General features: G+C 48.1%; 1 protein-coding gene across 1 annotated transcript; it reads right to left on the bottom strand.

Annotated features, from left to right (window-relative positions):
• Positions 1 to 2,241: 2,241 nt before the first annotated feature.
• On the bottom strand, positions 2,242 to 4,945 carry LOC123094977 (G-type lectin S-receptor-like serine/threonine-protein kinase At2g19130). The gene has a single exon (XM_044516824.1). The coding sequence runs from the start codon at positions 4,888 to 4,890 to the stop codon at positions 2,506 to 2,508; it is 2,385 nt and encodes a 794-aa protein (XP_044372759.1). The 5' UTR covers positions 4,891 to 4,945; the 3' UTR covers positions 2,242 to 2,505.
• Positions 4,946 to 19,882: the final 14,937 nt, after the last annotated feature.

The following is a 19,882-nucleotide window of genomic DNA, read 5'->3' as shown; positions in this document are numbered from 1 at the left end:
CCGATTCTCCTCCTTCGTGGAGAAGCTAATCCCCTCGGTTCGGATGCGCAATGTGTGAGGCCCACCCTTGGCCTCCCCACTCTTCCCTTCGGCTTTCTCTGGTGGCACCTGACTTAGTGTCCGTTCAAGAATACTGGCCATTGCCGGGCAAGGCGAGCCTTCGGGAAGCGGGGCCGGACACCTGATCCTCTCCGCCTTACTAAGCCAATCCTGGTTGCGGACAGTGTTCAGAACAATGCTATGACAGATATAAGCAAGGTGTCCAGTTATAGGGTTACTTACTTGGGTATTGAGGCGATTGCAGCTCAGGCCCGCATCCTCGGTGGTGTCCGGACACTCTATTCGTGGTCCGAAGAACAACTTATACATCCCTTCGGGCGTCATGCCGAAGAAATGTTGGATGGCTCGCGGACCTTCTGGATTGAATTCCCACATCCGGAAAGGTCGACGTTTGCACGGCAGGATCCGCCGAACTAGCATTACCTGGATTATTTTGACAAGACTAATGTCCCTCTCGAGGAGCTCCCGAATGCGGCTTTGCAGCATTGGTACATCGTTCACAGGCCCCCAGTTTAGTCCCACGTTGGCCCACGATGCCAGTTGAGGTGGAGGGCCCGAGCGGAAGGCGGGCGCGGCCGCCCACTTTGAGCCTCGAGGAGCTGTGACATAGAACCACCTCCGTTGCCATAAATCAGATACCTCCGGGAAGGAGTCTTCGGGCCATGGGGCATCGACGTTCCTACTTATTATGGCGCCTCCGCACTCTGCGTGTCGCCCCTCAATCATCCTCGGCTTCACATTGAAAGTCTTGAGCCATAAGCCGAAGTGGGGAGTGATGTGGAGGAAGGCTTCACACACAACGATAAATGACGAGATGTGGAGGATGGAGTTCGGAGCTAGATCGTGGAATTCTAGCCCGTAGTAGAACATGAGCCCCCTCACAAAAGGGTCAAGAGTAAGACCTAATCCTCGGAGGAAGTGGGAAACGAATACGACGCTCTCGTTGGTCTCGGGAGTGGGGATAACCTGTTCGGGAGCAGGAAGCCTGTGCTTGACATTGGCGGTCAAATACCCAGCCCCCCTGAGCTTCGCAATATCCTCCTCTATGACAGAGGAAGCCATCCATCGGCCTTGATGGTCGGATCCGGACATAATCGAAGATCCAGGGTGCTTAGGCTCGAGCTTTGGGTGTTGGAACTCAGGATGCGAGATGTGCGAGCGTGGAGATAGAAGGGTAGGCCTCGGCTCCTTTATAAAGGGGGGAAGTATATCAAGCGTCCTCGAACGTGGTCGTTCGGGACTTGCCTAAAAACACGGGGTCATGCCAACAGGCACGGTTGGATTACCCATACCCGTATTGATGAGAATCCCGTAGTAAGGGGGACACGATCTCTGCCTTGATAGGACGTGCCAAGAAAACCGCCTCGTGGTGTGTGCGGTAGCAAGTTGTAAAAAACGGTTCGAATAAAAACCGGACCGTGGCGTGATGTCACTTTTTAAAGAATTGTCAGCAGATTGGATTCATGGATTATTATTCTCTCTACGGTGGTATATGGAATTTATCTTACAGAGCCGGACACGGTCCTTGTATTCGGAATTAATTTTGGAGTATTCGGAGGTGGAACCCGCCTCGTAATGCCGAAAACAATCTACGCGCCGGACTCGTCGTCATTGAAGCCTGATTCAGGGGCTACTGAGGGAGTCCTGGATAAGGGGGGTATCTGGACAGCCAGACTATATACTTTGGCTGGACTGTTGGACTATGAAGATACAAGACAGAAGACTTCGTCCTGTGTCCGGATGAGACTCTCCTTGGCGTGGAAGGCAAGCTTGGCGATTCGGATGTAGATCTCCTCCTCTGTAAACCGACTCTGTGTAACCCTAGCCCCCTCTGGTGTCTATATAAACCGGAGGGTTTAGTCCGTAGGACACAACAATAACAATCATACCATAGGCTTGCTTCTAGGGTTTAGCCTCTTTGATCTCATGGTAGATCAACTCTTTTAATACTCATATCATCAAGATCAATCAAGCAGGAAGTAGGGTATTACATCCATCGAGAAGGCCCGAACCTGGGTAAACATTGTGTCCCCAGCCTTCTGTTACCATTAGTCTTAGACGCACAGTTCGAGACCCCCTACCCGAGATCCGCCGGTTTTGACACCGACAGAGATGTCGCAACCCTTTCTGTAGGTTTATGCAGGACACATCTTGTCTAAATGTTGTTTATCACACCCCCAGAAACATCAATTGGGTTGTGCTCGTCAGGTTCTCAACTAAAGAATAGAATCTGTCTTCGCTTGTACTCATTCCTCTCAAGGCAACGGTTCGTGCCCTCTTTTACTTTCTCTTCAAAATCTTCAGGTGAGAGGGTATGTAATTCACGCTGTACTTTGCTCCTGAGATGAATGAGAATTTGGCGCTTGTTGGCCGGATATTCGCGCCTACTTGTGTTAAAAAAAGAAGAGGAAGAGAAAAAACAAGTCGTCATCGATTGGGTCCTCTTCAGAGCGTGCGCGAATCCTCCGCACAGAACACCTCGAGGTGTCTGGGCACAGGCGCAGCCCCCACCGTGAGCGACCCCTCCAGAACCTGCACCACCTGCCCCATCGTCGGCCTCATCTCCTCGCTCTGCTGAATGCACCAGCACGCGACGCTGCACGCCCGGCCCAGCTCTCCCACGTCCGCGTCCCCCGCCAGCCTCTCGTCCAAGAGCGCGACAAACTGCCCCTCGCTGACCTTGGTGGCCGCCCAGAGCGGGAAGTGCCCCGCGCCGCGGCCGCCGGCGTCCCGGTTCCTCCGGCCGGAGACGAGCTCCAGCAGCGTCATGCCGTAGCTGTACACGTCCGCCTTGGGCGTGATGGGCAGGCCCAGGACCCACTCCGGCGCCAGGTACCCCACCGTGCCCCGCGCCGTGGTCAGCGCGTGGCTGAAGTCCCGCCCGATGAGCTTCGCCATGCCGAAGTCGGCCACCTTGGGGCGGAAGGCCGCGTCCAGGAGTATGTTCTCCGGCTTCACGTCGCAGTGCACGATGCGCTCCTGGCACTGCTCGTGGAGGTAGGCGAGGCCCCTGGCGACGCCGGCCATGATGCCGAACCTGGTGCCCCAGTCCAGCAGCCCGAAGCTCGGGCCGGCCATGGCGGAGGCCAAGGAGCCGTTGGGCATGTAGTCGTAGACCAGCAGCCGCTCGCGCCTCGTCGCGCAGAACCCGCGAAGGCGTACGAGATTGACGTGGTGGATCATGCCGAGGGTCCTCACCTCGGCGCGGAACTGCTTCTCCCCTTGCGCCAATCCCTCGAGCCTCTTGACGGCCACCGCTGTGTGGTCACCGTCACGGAGCGTCCCTTTGTACACGGAGCCGAAGCTCCCCATCCCCAGTTTCTGGGAGAAGTTGTCCGTACACCGCGCTAGATAGCCGTGGCTGAACACCAGAAGAGAGCCGTCGTGCCGCACAGTATTCGCGCCACGTCGCCTCCAGCAAACGAAGACGAACAAGCAGAGTATCGTGAGAAAAGATACCGAAGACGCGACTAGGATGACGTCGCGTTCATTTGTTGACGCGCCGCCATGGTTACTGGTGGCAGTAAGATCGGCGGCGGCGACTCGGAGGAACAGAGTGGACGAGCCGGCTTCGCCGTAGGTGACCTGCTGAATGTTCCTGAGATCACCACCCCACACCATGCAACCACCGCTGTACGCATACGCCGTGCAAGAGCAGTTTCTCAAGCACGCCGACGCGCAATCTCCGAAGCTACCTGCCTCGGAGAAATAACTGCTCGGCACCTTGACATTTTCCACCGGAAGGAACCCATCGGTCGACGTGCCGTTGCTGCAGTGCAAGCCCGTCTTCCTCGCGCAGCCGCCGCTCCAATCCCCCGGCGACGCGGCGTCGAACGCCGGCAAACACCGGCAGTACTGCGAGCTGGCCACGTCGCACAGGCCGAAGGGCCCGCACACGGAGTACACGTCGCACGGCGACGTGGGAGTCGCCCAGTGGAGCAGCCACTGCCCGGACTCGCTGGACCAGTCCAACATGGTGAGCTGCCCGTGCGGGCTCATCACCATCCTTGACAGGGTAGAGGGGTTGACCACCTCAAAGGAGAAACTGACCTCCTCGTCGTTGTTGACGGAGTTGTACTTGTACCTTGCCGACATGCCCATCTCCGGCACGGAGGCGGAGCGCTGGCCGCTCCATGCGCCGACGCGGTGGTAGACGGTCGTGCCGTTCCACGAGAAGGTGTACTGGCCGGACCCGGACGGGTCGACCCGGTCCACGTACAATCCCGTGGATGGGTCGACGGCGCTCCTCCAGGACACGAGCGCCTGGTACGCGCCGGTGCTCTTGTTCAGCCCGACCCAGCCGCCCGGCATGAGCGTGTCGGTCGGGTGCTCGAAGCTCTGCCACATGACCTCCGACGAGTTGCCCGGTTGCCGGCCCCGCAGAACGAGGTTCCCGCTGTCGAGGAGCGCCGCCACGACGGGCCCGTTGCTCGTACGTGCGTGACTGGTCGACGACCAGATTGGCCTCTTCTGCTGGTTTTCGTTTAGGAGGAGGACGAGATTGCCGTCCGGAGCTAGCGTCAGCTCCGAGGACGATGGGTCGGAGACAGGGCGGTCCCTGTTCATCACCCAAATGACTGTCTGCGCCGGGATCTGCTTGTACCATATGCCGACGTAGTAGGTGGAGTCGCCGGCCGGGGAGAAGAAGCCCAGCTCAAACTTGCCTCCCTCCGAGACCAGCGTCCGGTTCCCGGTGATAGATTCTCCCACGGAGAGCGAGACGGAGGCTACCGCGGTGGCAGAGGAGCTCAGACTCTGGAGCAAGAGGAGGAGACCGAGTTTGCAAGAGGCCATGCCCGGGCACTGTCGGCCGGAGAAAATGGCCAGCATCGCTGTTACCGTTCGGACCTGAAGTCTGAACTGCACCAGTGGTACTCCAGGTAGTAAGTGCTCTTCATTGGCAGGTGGTGGCGTGGTGCTGTGTTGTGCTGCACGGGCAGGGTCATACGGGAGTGTGCACAAGATGACCAAAGACCAGCCACGGTAGTACATAGACCGGCTCTTCTTTGGCGGGCCTGACTATCTTCAGGGCCAGTTCTTTTGAGCTATGGCGTGGAAATAAGCTCCCGTGAGAATAAGCTTCATATAAGCTCCGGTGAGAGTAAGCTTCAGATAATAAGCTAGCCAGTTCTTTTTCATGTCTGTTTTGTCAGTTTATATGCCGTATGATCAGGAAAAAGTCTGTAATGCCCTTGGACTATATTATTGTTTAGATTAAATGATATCGTATTATTTTTTTATCATTTTGATACCCATATGAACATAAATTCCACTTACAAACACTACCATATGCCAGTGCTTTCATCTGTATTATTCATCATGTTAACAAAAAAGAATAGGAAGAATTAATATGTAGTACAAACAACAATTAGATATTGCTTTCTATGCAGATACAATGATATTAACCAGATGGCAACAATCTTGTACTTATACTTGGCACAATGAGCACATCCATATCAAAATTAGTTATGCCAGATATGAGCAACACCTCGTAGAGAATCAAGATGAAAACAACATACATCCGCAATAGCTCATAGCAAATCTACATGAAAATTCTACAAAATCAAAATCAGAGGAGCTCCTAGCTGATGCTCGGGCTCACGGCCAGGGAGGAGGGGAGGGGGAGCAGGGGTCCTTCGCCGGAGTAGCACGTCGGCCGGAGTGGGCGTCGTTGAGGGAGTCCTGGACTAAGGGGTCCTCGGGCGTCCGACCTATTCAATATGGGCCGGACTAATGGGCTGTCGAGATAAAGGAAGAAGGCCACCTCCCGTGTCCGGTTGGGACTTTTGTATGCGTGAACGGCAAGATTAAGTGTCCGGATATACTGTTTCCTTTCTTGTAAACCGACTTTGTACAACCCTAGGCCCCTCCGGTGTCTATATAAACCGGAGGGCTTAGACCGGAGAGGGGATCATAACATTCATAGGCTATACAATCTAGGGTTTAGCCATTACGATCTCGAGGTAGATCAACTCTTGTAACCCCTATACTCATCGAATACAATCAAGCAGGAAGTAGGGTTTTACTTCCTTTAAGAGGGCCCGAACCTAGGTAAACATTGTGTCCCTTTGTTCATTGTTACCATTGATCCTCAGACATACAGCTTGGGCCCCCCTACCCGAGATCTGTCGGTTTTGACACCGACATTGGTGCTTTCATTGAGAGCTCCGTTGTGTTGTCAACAGAAGGATTGATGGCGCGCCTCTTCATCAATAATGACACCGTGTCCAAGAAGACTTTTCTCCCCGGACAGGTGTTTGTGTTCGGCGTCTTCGTGCTATGCGCCGACTCGACTGGCCGCCTCGAGCAGGTCGACAGTTACGCCCCTGGTCACCAGATCAGGTCTGGAAACTTGAACCACGTCGCGGATATCCGAGGGGAACAAATCTTCGAGGGATTCGCGGCCCCAACCACTGCTCCCCACCCTCATAAAGAGGGCCCTTCGGATCCGCTTTCAGATCCCGTCCAGGGGCCAATGCTCACACCTGCCTCGGCCCTAGATCCGGGGCAGATCACATTTTTTGATGATGGGGGGATCAACCTCGCAGGACCCTCTCCTACCATGGAACTCTCAGCCGGAGACCCAGATGCGATCGTGCCGTTGGTAACTCCGGAATCAAACGAGACTCTCCCAGTCATCGGAGAGCCGGACTCGCCTCTGGAGGATAACTCTGAATTGCTGGGGTCTGCACCCCTCGGACTCAATCAGGTGTCTCGGACCGCAGATCCGCAGACTCCCACCCAACTTTCGCTTTTAGATGAAGCTCTGGGCTTAATGCGATCTCTCGCCATTACGGAAGCTTCGCCTCCGAACTACACCCAGCACAGGCTGGGGGCTGAGGTTGGGGAATTTCACACCCCACCTACTTAGTATCCACTGTCGAGGATTTAACCGACATGCTAGACTACGCTTCCTAAGACATCGACGGTATGGACGATGATGTCGACATCGAGAAAAGCCAAAACCCGCCCACTACAGGGCGTTGGACGACCACTTCTACCTATGGTGTATACATGGTGGACACTCCTAAGGAAAAGGACGACGATGGCATTCAAGATCCAGGCAAGGACAAGCCCGTCGATGAACCACCAAAGCGCCGGCGTTAGCGGCACCGCTCACAATCGCGTCAGGCAAAGGACAGCACTGCCAGCACCGGAGATAATGAAACCCCAGACAATGCCGGAGACCACCTGATACATCTCCAACGCATCTATAATTTTTTAATTGTCCCATGCTATTATATTACCCGTTTTGTATGTTTATGGGCTTTACTTTACACATTTATATCATTTTTGGGACTAACCTACTAACCGGAGGCCCAGCCCGTATTGCTGTTTTTTTTGCCTATTTCAGTATTTCGAAGAAAAGGAATATCAAACAGAGTCCAAACGGAATGAAACCTTCTATAGCTTGATTTTTGGAACAAACGTGATCCAGCGGACTTGGAGTGCAAGCCAAGAAGCAGCCGAGGCGGCCACGAGGGTGGAAGGCGCGCCCACCCCTACAGGGCGTGCCCCCTATCTCGTGGGCCCCTCGGGCGGCCACCGACCTACTTCTTCCTCCTATATATACCCACATACCCCGAAAACATCCAGGGAGCCAACAAAAAACAATGTCCACCATCGTAACCTTCTGTATCCGCGAGATCCCATCTTGGAGCCTTCGCCGGCGCTCCGTCGGAGGGGGAATCGACCATGGAGGGCTTCTACATCAACACCATAGCCCCTCTGATGAGTTGTGAGTAGTTTACCACAGACCTTCGGGTCCATAGTTATTAGCTAGATGGCTTCTTCTCTCTTTTTGGATCTCAATACCATGTTCTCCCCCTCTCTTGTGGAGATCTATTCGATGTAACTCTTTTTGTGGTGTGTTTGTCGAGATCCGATGAATTGTGGGTTTATGATCATGTTTATATATGAGAAATATTTGAATCTCCTTTGAATTCTTTTATGTATGATTGAGTTATCTTTGCAAGTCTCTTCGAATTATCATTTTTTCGTTTGGCCTACTAGATTGATCTTTCTTGCAATGGGGGAAGTGCTTAGCTTTGGGTTCAATCTTGTGGTGTCCTTACCCAGTGACAATAGGGGTTGCAAGGCACGTATTGTATTGTTGCCATCAAGGATAACAAGATGGGGTTTATATCATATTGCATGAGTTTATCCCTCTACATCATGTCATCTTTCTTAATGTGTTACTCTGTTCTTATGAACTTAATACTCTAGATGCATGCTGGATAGAAGTCGATGTGTGGACTAATAGTAGTAGATGCAGGCAGGAGTCGGTCTACTTGTCACGGACGTGATGCCTATATACATGATCATACCTAGATAATCTCATAATTATTCGCTTTTCTATCAATTGCTCGACAGTAATTTGTTCACCCACCGTAATACTTATGCTATCTTGAGTGATGCCACTAGTGAAACCTATGGCCCCCGGGTCTATCTTTTATCATATAAGCTTTCAATCTACTTTTTATATCTTTACTTTTACTATCTATATTATAAAATACCAAAAATATATTTATCTTATCATACTATCTCTATCAGATCTTACTTTCGCAAGTGGCCGTGAAGGGGTTGACAACCCCTTTATTGTGTTGGTTGCGAGTTCTTTGTTTGTTTGTGTAGGTGCGTGGGACTTTTGAGGAGCCTCCTACTAGATTGATACCTTGGTTCTCAAAAACTGAGGGAAATACTTACGCTATTATTGTTGCATCACCCTTTCCTCTTCAAGGAAAACCAACGCAAGCTCAAGACATAGCAAGAAGGATTTCTGGCGCCGTTGCCGGGGAGGTCTTCGCTCAAGTCAAGATATACCAAGTACCCATCACAAACTCATCTCCCTCGCATTTACATTATTGCCATTTGCCTCTCGTTTTCCTCTCTCCCACTTTACCCTTGCCATTTTATTCACCCTCTCTTTCCCAATCTTCTCCTCTCTCTTTTCTTTGCTTTCTTCCTCCTCGCTTTTGTTTGCCGTTATGTCTGAAATTGGGGAGATTATCATCGATATGTACAATAATGATAACATGGAAAATTCTGATGCTCCTGCTAAAGAACCCCCTATCTTACATACTAAAAAGTTTCGAATCGGTAGTGGTAACATTATAGGAAAAGGTGTTATTCAAGATTTCTTTACTTGTGCCGGTGCTTTACCTTCTATGGGTGGTTCTATTCTTCATAGAACTAGTAGTCTTGCGGATGTTGTCGCTATGCTTGTAGTTGAACTTGAAAGACAATTTATTCATATGCATCCTTGCATACAAAGAATTTTCCTAGAATTTTCTAATATTGAGCATTCTTATGTTAAGCACGCTCTTACTATCTTTTTGGCTCATGAGTTTAGATTTATAATAAGAGAGGCCAAAGAAATCTTTGCGCACTATAGGGTGGACGCCGGTCGTCCTACCATAGAGGCGATCCTCTTCGATCAAGAGGAAATTAGGCATTTTCAATCTTTGGACTATGTTGCTTTCAATGAAAACCTCAGAAAAAAGGTTCCTACCAATGTCCTAGTTGATAGAATTTTCGAACTTAATAATGATTTTGCTCTTCGAAATAATGAGCTAGGATACTCTCTTGAGTATAGGCTCACGAAATTTTGCCAAAAGAATGCTTATAATGATGAATTAGTTGTGCATTATGAAGGGCCAAAGGAAGAACCTGTTCCTCCTGTGATTGATCTTGGGGACTTTTGTCCCGCTAAATTTAGCCCTTTTGATTACTTTTGCTTGCCTCAAGGGAAACATGCTGCTAAACGTAGAGAATATGAGATGAGTTTTCAAGATCTATCTTATTATTATGGCACTACTTAGATCTATCTTCGCTTTTATGCCTAGCTAGGGGCATTAAACGATAGCGCTAGTTGGGAGGCAACCCAATTTTATTTGTGTTTTTTGTTTTTGTTTCTGTTTAGTAATAAATTTTGCATCTACCTTCTGTTTAGATGTGTTTTGTGTTTTAATTAGTGTTTGTGCCAAGTAGAACCTATAGGATAACCTATGGTGATAGTTAATTTGATTCTGCTGAAAAAACAGAAACTTTGCGCGCACGAAATTAGTTTTATTAAATCACAGAAACGTTCTTTTGCATTGATTCTTTTTTCTGTAGATCAATAGACAAATTTTACAGGACTTCCTATTTTGGTAGGATTTTTAGAGTTCCATAAGTTTGCGTTAGTTACAGATTGCTACAGACTGTTCTGGTTTTGACAGATTCTGTTTTTCGTGTGTTGTTTGCTTATTTTCATGCATCTATGGCTAGTATTAAGTGGTATGAATCATAGAGAACTTGAAATACAGTAGGATTAACAATAATATAAATAAAGAATGAGTTCATTACAGTACCTTATGTGGTGGTTTTGTTTTCTTTCACTAACGGAACTTATGAGATTTCCTGTTGAGTTTTGTGTTGTGAAGTTTTCAAGTTTTGGGTAAAGATTTGATGGACTATGGAATAAGGAGTGGCAAAAGCCTAAGCTTGGGGATGCCCATGGCACCCCAAGATATTCAAGACTAGCCAAAAGCCTAAGCTTGGGGATGCCCCCGAAAGGCATCCCCTCTTTCGTCTTCGTTCATTGGTAACTTTACTTGGAGCTATATTTTTATTCGCCACATGATATGTGTTTTGCTTGGAGCGTCTTGTATGATATTAGTCTTTGCTTTTTAGTTTACCATAATCATCCTTGCCGTACACACCTTTTGGGAGAAGTCCACTTTATTAGAATTTGCTAGAATACTCTATGTGCTTCACTTATATCTTTTGAGCTAGATAGTATTTGCTCTAGTGCTTCACTTATATCTTTTAGAGCACGGCGGTGGCTTAATTTTGAAGAAATTGTTGATCTCTCATGCTTCACTTATATTATTTTGAGAGTCTTTTAGAACAGCATGGTATTTGCTATGGTTATAAATTTGGTCCTAGAATGATGAGCATCCAAGTTGGGTATAATAAAAACTATCATAGAAAGTGCATAAAACACTAGGATCAATTTGATGATAATTGTTTTGAGATATAGAGGTGGTAATGTTAGAGTCATGCTAGTGGGTAATTATGAAATTGAGAAATACTTGTGTTGAAGTTGGCAAGTCCCGTAGCATGCACGTGTGGTAAAAGTTGTCTGTCAAATTTGTTGCATGAGGTGCTCTTTTAATTGTCTTCCTTATGAGTGGAGGTCGGGATCGCACGATGGTTAACTCCTACCGACCCTTCCCCTAGGAGCATGCGTAGTAGTACTTTGCTTCGAGGGCAAGTAGACTTTTGCAATAAGTATATGAGTTCTTTATGACTAATGTGAGTCCATGGATATACGCACACTCACCCTTCCACTTTGCTAGCCTCTATTATACCGCACAACTTTCGCCGGTATCATGCACCCATTATTTACCTTCCTCAAAACAGCCACCATGCCTACCTATTATGGCATTTCCATATCCATTCCGAGATATATTGCCATGCAACTTTCCACCGTTCTGTTATTATGACACGCTCCATTATTGTCATATTGCTCTTTGCATGATCATGTAGTTGACATCGTATTTGTGGCAAAGCCACCTTCATAATTTTCATACATGTCGCTCTTGATTCATTGCATATACCGGTACACCGCCGGAGGCATTCATATAGAGTCATATCTTGTTCTAGTTTTGAGTTGTAATTTTTGAGTTGTAAATCAATAAAAGTGTGATGATCTTCATTATTAGAGCATTGTCCCAGTGAGGAAAGGATGATGAAGACTATGATTCCCCCACAAGTCGGGATGAGACTTTGGACTTTAAAAAAAGAAAAAGAAAAAAAAGGAGAAAGGCCAAAAAGAAAAAAAAGAAAGGCCAAAGAAAAAAAAGAAAAAAAAGGAGAAAAAAATAAATTGAGAGAAAAAGAGAGAAGGGACAATGCTACTATCCTTTATACCACACTTGTGCTTCAAAGTAGCACCATGATCTTCATGATAGAGAGTCTCCTATGTTGTCACTTTCATATACTAAGTGGAAATTTTTCATTATAGAACTTGGCTTGTATATTCCAATGATGGGCTTCCTCAAAATTCCCTAGGTCTTTGTGAGCAAGCAAGTTGGATGCACACCCACTTAGTTTCTTTTGTTGAGCTTTCATATATTTATAGGTCTAGTGCATCCGTTGCATGGCAATCCCTACTCACTCACATTGATATCTATTGATGGGCATCTCCATAGCCCGTTGATACGCCTAGTTGATGTGAGACTATCTTCTCCCTTTTTGTCCTCACAACCACCACCATATACCACCATAGTGCTATGTCCATGGCTTGCGCTCATGTATTGCGTAAGAGTTGAAAAAGTTGAAGCGCATTGAAAAGTATGAACTAATTGCTTGGATGAAACCGGGGTTGTGTATGATGGGAGTATTTTGTGTAATGAAAATGAAGCATGGCCTAACTATATGATTTTGTAGGGATAAGCTTTATTTGGCTATGCTATTTTGATAGGACATGAATATTTGTTAGCATGCTTTGAAGCGTTATTATTTTTTATGTTTTATTAGATTTTATCTTAAATCATTTGGATCTGAACAATCATGCCACAATAAAGAAAATTACATTGAGAAATATGCAAGGTAGCATTCCACATCAAAAATTCTGTTTTTATCATTTACCTACTCGAGGACGAGCAGGAATTAAGCTTGGGGATGCTTGATACGTCTCCAACGTATCTATAATTTTTTATTGTTCCATGCTATTATATTACCCGTTTTGGATGTTTATGGGCTTTACTTTACACATTAATATCATTTTTGGGACTAACCTACTAACCGGAGGCCCAACCCGTATTGCTGTTTTTTTTTTTGCCTATTTCAGTATTTCGAAGAAAAGGAATATCAAATGGAGTCCAAACGGAATGAAACCTTCAGGAGCGTGATTTTTGGAACAACCGTGATCTAGAGGACTTGGAGTGCAAGCCAAGAAGCAGCCGAGGCAGCCACGAGGGTGGAGGGTGTTGGAAATATGCCCTAGAGGCAATAATAAATTAGTTATTATTATTATATTTCCTTGTTCATGATAATCGTTTATTATCCATGCTATAATTGTATTGATAGGAAACTCAGATACATGTGTGGATACATAGACAACACCATGTCCCTAGTAAGCCTCTAGTTGACTAGCTCGTTGATCAATAGATGGTTACGGTTTCCTGACCATGGACATTGGATGTAGTTGATAACGGGATCACATCATTAGGAGAATGATGTGATGGACAAGACCCAATCCTAAGCCTAGCACAAAGATCATGTAGTTCGTATGCTAAAGCTTTTCTAATGTCAAGTATCATTTCCTTAGACCATGAGATTGTGCAACTCCCGGATACAGTGGGAATGCTTTGGGTGTACCAAACGTCACAATGTAACTGGGTGGCTATAAAGGTGCACTACGGGTATCTCCGAAAGTGTCTGTTGGGTTGGCACGAATTGAGACTGGAATTTGTCACTCCGTGTAACGGAGAGGTATCTCTGGGCCCACTCGGTAGGACATCATCATAATGTGCACAATGTGACCAAGGGGTTGATCACGGGATGATGTGTTACGAAACGAGTAAAGAGACTTGCCGGTAACGAGATTGAACAAGGTATCGGCATACCGACGATCGAATCTCGGGCAAGTATAACACCGCTAGACAAAGGGAATTGTATACGGGATCGATTGAGTCCTTGACATCATGGTTCATCCGATGAGATCATCGTGGAACATGTGGGAGCCAACATGGGTATCCAGATCCCGCTGTTGGTTATTGATCGGAGAACGTCTCGGTCATGTCTGCATGGTTCCCGAACCCGTAGGGTCTACACACTTAAGGTTTGACGACACTAGGGTTATAGGGAATAGATGTATGTGGTTACCGAATGTTGTTCGGAGTCCCGGATGAGATCCGGACGTCATGAGGAGTTCCGGAATGGTCCGGAGGTAAAGATTGATATGTAGGAAGTATGGTTTTGGCCACCGGAAGTGTTTCGGACATCACCGGTAGTGTATCGGGACCACCGGAGGGGTCCGGGGGTCCACCGGGAGGGGCCACGGGCCCCGGAGGCATACATGGGCCAAGTGTCAGAAGGGACCAGCCCCTAGGTGGGCTGGGGCGCCTCCCCACCAAGGCCCATGCGCCTAGAGAGAAGAGGGGGGCAAACCCTAGGGCAGATGGGCCCTAAAGGCCCATGCCTGGTGCGCCTCCCTCTCCCCCCCACTTGGCCGCCACCCCAGATGGGGATTGGGGCTGCCACCACCCTAGAGAGGGAACCCTAGGTGGGGGTGCAGCCCTCCCTCTCCCCCTATATATAGTGGAGGCAAAGGGGCAGCCCAACACACAAAGTTCTTCTCCTGTTGGCGCAGCCCTACCTCTCTTTCTACTCCTCTCCCGCGGTGCTTGGCGAAGCCCTGCAGGATTGCCACGCTCCTCCACCACCACCACGCCATTGTGCTGCTGCTGGACGGAGTCTTCCCCAACCTCTCCCTCTCTCCTTGCTGGATCAAGGCATGGGAGACGTCACCGGGCTGCATGTGTGTTGAACGCGGAGGTGCCGTCCGTTCGGCACTAGGATCTCCAGTGATTTGGATCATGACGAGTACGACTCCTTCAACCCCGTTCTCTTGAACGCTTCCGCTTAGCGATCTACAAGGGTATGTAGATGCACTCTCCTTTCCCTCGTTGCTAGTCTCTCCATAGATAGATCTTGGTGACTCGTAGGAAAATTTTGAATTTCTGCTACGTTCCCCAACAGAGGGCGCGCCCACCCCTACAGGGCGCGCCCCCTATCTCATGGGCCCCTCGAGCGGCCACCGACCTACTTCTTCCTCCTATATATACCCACTTACCTTGAAAACATCCAGGGAGCCAACGAAAATGATTTCCACCGCCATAAACTTCTGTATCCGCGAGATCCCATCTTGGAGCCTTGGCCGGCGCTCCGCCGGAGGGGGAATCGACCATGGAGGGCTTCTACATCAACACCATAGCCACTCCGATGAGTTTTGAGTAGTTTACCACAGACCTTCGGGTCCATAGTTATTAGCTAGATGGCTTCTTCTCTCTTTTTGGATCTCAATACCATGTTCTCCCCCTCTCTTGTGGAGATCTATTCGATATAACTCTTTTTGCGATGTGTTTGTCAAGATCCGATGAATTCTGGGTTTATGATCAAGTTTATCTATGAGAAATATTTGAATCTCCTCTGAATTCTTTTATGTACGATTGAGTTATCTTTGCAAGCCTCTTCACACCCCACCTACTTAGTATCCACTGTCGAGGATTTAACCGACATGCTAGACTATGCTTCCTAAGACATCGACGGTTTGGACGATGATGTCGACATCGAGCAAAGCCAAAACCTGCCCACTACAGGGCGTTGGACGACCACTTCTACCTACGGTGTATACATGGTGGACACTCCTAAGGAAAAGGACGACGATGGCATTCAAGATCCAGGCAAGGACAAGCCCGTCGATGAACCACCAAAGCGCCGACGTTAGCGGCGCCGCTCACGATCGCGTCAGGCAAAGGACAGCACTACCAGCACCGGAGATAATGAAACCCCAGACAACGCCGGAGACCACCTGATACGTCTCCAACGCATCTATAATTTTTTAATTGTCCCATGCTATTATATTACCCGTTTTGTATGTTTATGGGCTTTACTTTACACATTTATATCATTTTTGGGACTAACCTACTAACCGGAGGCCCAGCCCGTATTGCTGTTTTTTTGCCTATTTCAGTATTTCGAAGAAAAGGAATATCAAACAGAGTCCAAACGGAATGAAACCTTCTATAGCTTGATTTTTGGAACAAACATGATCCAGCGGACTTGGAATGCAAGCCAAGAAGCATCCGAGGCGGCCACGAGGGTGGAAGGCGCGCCCACCCCTACAGGGTGTGCCCCCTATCTCGTGGGCCCCTCGGGCGGCCACCGACCTACTTCTTCCTCCTATATATACCCATGTACCCCGAAAACATCTAGGGAGCCAACAAAAAACAATGTCCACCATCGTAACCTTATGTATCCGCGAGATCCCATCTTGGAGCCTTCGCCGGCGCTCCGCCGAAGGGGGAATCGAGCATGAAGGGCTTCTACATCAACACCATAGCCCCTCTGATGAGTTGTGAGTAGTTTACCACAGACCTTCGGGTCCATAGTTATTAGCTAGATGGCTTCTTCTCTCTTTTTGGGTCTCAATACCATGTTCTCCCCCTCTCTTGTGGAGATCTATTCGATGTAACTCTTTTTGCGGTGTGTTTGTCGAGATCCGAGGAATTGTGGGTTTATGATCATGTTTATATATGAGAAATATTTGAATCTCCTTTGAATTCTTTTATGTATGATTGAGTTATCTTTGCAAGTCTCTTCGAATTATCATTTTTTCGTTTGGCCTACTAGATTGATCTTTCTTGCAATGGGGGAAGTGCTTAGCTTTGGGTTCAATCTTGTGGTGTCCTTACCCAGTGACAATAGGGGTTGCAAGGCACGTATTGTATTGTTGCCATCAAGGATAACAAGATGGGGTTTATATCATATTGCATGAGTTTATCCCTCTACATCATGTCATCTTTCTTAATGTGTTACTCTGTTCTTATGAACTTAATACTCTAGATGCATGCTGGATAGCAGTCGATGTGTGGAGTAATAGTAGTAGATGCAGGCAGGAGTCGGTCTACTTGTCACGGACGTGATGCCTATATACATGATCATACCTAGATAATCTCATAATTATTTGCTTTTCTATCAATTGCTCGACAGTAATTTGTTCACCCACCGTAATACTTATGATATCTTGAGTGAAACCTATGGCCCCCGGGTCTATCTTTTATCATATAAGCTTTCAATCTACTTTTTGCATCTTTACTTTTCCAATCTATATTATAAAATACCAAAAATATATTTTTATCTTATCATACTATCTCTATCAGATCTCACTTTCGCAAGTGGCCGTGAAGGGATTGACAACCCCTTTATTGCGTTGGTTGCGAGTTCTTTGTTTGTTTGTGTAGGTGCGTGGGACTTTCGAGGAGCCTCCTACTGGATTGATACCTTGGTTCTCAAAAACTGAGGGAAATACTTACACTACCATTGCTGCATCACCCTTTCCTCTTCAAGGAAAACCAACACAAGCTCAAGACGTAGCACCACCCCGTCGAGCCCACGTCCGAACAAGACGAGAGGGAGGAGGGTTAGTACAACCCTGAGCATGCTGATCAAGAGGACTCGGAGGAGATCAATTACTTACCTATCTCCAAAGAGGATGTGAGCCTCAGTGTCGAAGATTTCATCGTCCCAGAGGGACCCCTTGAACAAGAATGCTTCAAGCAACAACTCATCTCCACTGCGTGGAGCCTGAAAAATAAATAGCAGCAGCTTCAGGCTGAACAGGACACGCTCAATGATAGATGGACTAAGGTCCTAGTCGCCGAAGAGTACGGACTTGAGCGACCAGTAAAGAGTTACCCTAAGCGCAGGCTACTACCACAATTCTATGATGAAGCCCTCGAGCCAATTCCGTCAAAGTACAACTATGTTGATTAGCCAGACCGACCACCACATGGACGAGACAGAATGACCTATCAGGCCGAACACCAGCCAGCACCACCTCGCCATAGAGGCAAGGAGACTGCAACGCAGAAATACACCTATGACTTACGTCAGGACCTGGCCGATAAAGCCGGTCATACCAGATCGATCTATGGATGCAGAGGACGTGCTCGGCATAGGATGACATCCACCAAACCTGGCATGATCAACATCATCAAGTTTGAGGCCAGCACCGAATGCATATGTCATCTGAACTGTGTCACGATGCAACCAGGTATAGAGGTGTCGCACACCCTATGTGCTTCACTGATGAAGTAATGCAACACCAATTTCTGGAAGGGTTTAAACCCATAAACATCGAACAATATGATGGAACAATAGACCCTGCCGTCTAGATTGAGGATTTTCTTCTCCACATACAAATGGCTCGCGGAGATGACCTCCATGCCATTAAATATCTCCCCTTGAAATTGAAGGGACCAGCACGGCATTGGTTGAACAACCTCCCAGAGAGCTCCATAGGGAGCTGGGAAGATTTAGAAGATGCTTTCCTAGACAACTTTCAGGGCACCCATGTCCGGCCTCTAGACGCCGATGACCTCAGTCACATAATCCAGCAACCCAGAGAGTCAGCCTGCAATATTTGGAATCGGTTCCTCATTAAAAAGAACCAAATCATGGACTGTCCAGACGTCGAAGCCCTAGCGGCCTTTAGGCACAGCGTCCATGATGAATGGCTCACCCGACACCTCGGGCAGGAAAAGCCAAAAACCATGGAATCCCCTGACAACACTTATGACCTGCTTTTGTGCAGGTGAAGATAGCTGGCTAGCTCGTAGAAGCAACAGTTCCAGCGACCCCGGCACCTCTGAGGCCAGGGACGACAATGGAAGGCCACACCTCAACAAAAACAAACACTGGAATAACAACGACGACACCAAACACATGGCAGTCAATGCCGGATTCAGTGGCTCTAAATCCGGTCAGCGGAAGAAACCTTTCAAAGGCAACAAGGAAGGTCCATCCAACTTGGACAAAATCCTCAAGAGGCCCTGTCAGATTCATGGTACCCCTGACAAGCCTGCTAATCACACCAATAAAAATTGTTGGGTTTTAAACAGGCCGGTAAGTTAAATACCAGGTAGGTTCCTCCAAGCAAGGACGACGACGAGCCCCGTCAGCCGAACACCGGGGGTTAGAAGCAATATCCCCCTGAAGTAAAAAATAGTGAACATGATCTATGTCACTCACATACCCAAAAGGGAGCGCAAGCACACGCTAAGGGACGTCTACGCAGTAGAGCCTGTTGTCCCAAAGTTCAATCCATTATTAGCATGTCTAATCACCTTTGATCGCAGGGATCACCCAACCAGTATCCATCACAGGGGTTCAGCCGCCCTGGTACTCGATCCCATCATCGACGGATATCATATCACTAGAGTCCTTATGGACGGCGGTAGTAGTCTTAACTTAATCTATCAAGATACTGTCCGCAAAATGGGCATCGACCCATCAAGAATCAAGCTAAGCAACACTACCTTTAAAGGAGTGATACCCGGCGTGTAGGCCCGTTGCACGGGATCATTAACACTGGAAGTGGTATTCGGCTCTCCTGACAACTTCCGTAGTGAAGAACTGATCTTTGATATCGTCCCTTTCTGCAGCGGCTATCACGCACTGCTCGGACGAACTGCTTTCGCCCGTTTTAATGCGGTCCCGCATTATGCTTATTTGAAGCTTAAAATGCCTGGACTGCGGGGCATCATTATAGTGAATGGAAACATGGAGCGCTCCCTTCGAACTGAGGAGCACACCGCCGCCCTAGTAGCCGAGGTACACGGTGACCTCATCAAACCAAACAAATCATCCACCATCAAGACCAATGACATTGTTAAAAAAGTATGGTCCGCACATCATACAGATAGTTTGGCGGACCTGGACCTCGAGTAGCAATTTTGCCTCCGTTGACTACCCTATAAGGCCGCGATATATGTACCGCGCGTTGGGCAACACCGGAGGCACACTACAAGAAAGGTTTATGGTACGGCTTGACCCTATTCAGACCTCACATACCCTTTTTTCCATTCCTCTTTCACTGCGGGTTCTTTCGAAAACCTGAAAACTGTATGGTTGCATGAGGACTCCCTATTCGGCCCCTCTTCTTTACAGACAACCATCCTACATTTCCTCTTGAAGGGCTCACTACTAAGGAGAAATGGCACAGACGTGCGATAGGGTATCATAGGGATCTTCAAACCACTACTTTTAG

This window comes from Triticum aestivum, chromosome 4B (assembly GCF_018294505.1).
Source record: "Triticum aestivum cultivar Chinese Spring chromosome 4B, IWGSC CS RefSeq v2.1, whole genome shotgun sequence".
NCBI lineage: Eukaryota > Viridiplantae > Streptophyta > Magnoliopsida > Poales > Poaceae > Triticum > Triticum aestivum.
Note: the sequence above shows the minus strand (reverse complement) of the source record. Positions and strands in the feature narration are given on the sequence as shown.

Coding starts and splice junctions, on each gene's coding strand:
- LOC123094977 (XM_044516824.1), bottom strand. CDS start 4,890: ATGCTGGCCATTTTCTCCGGCCGACAGTGCCCGGGCATGGCCTCTTGC.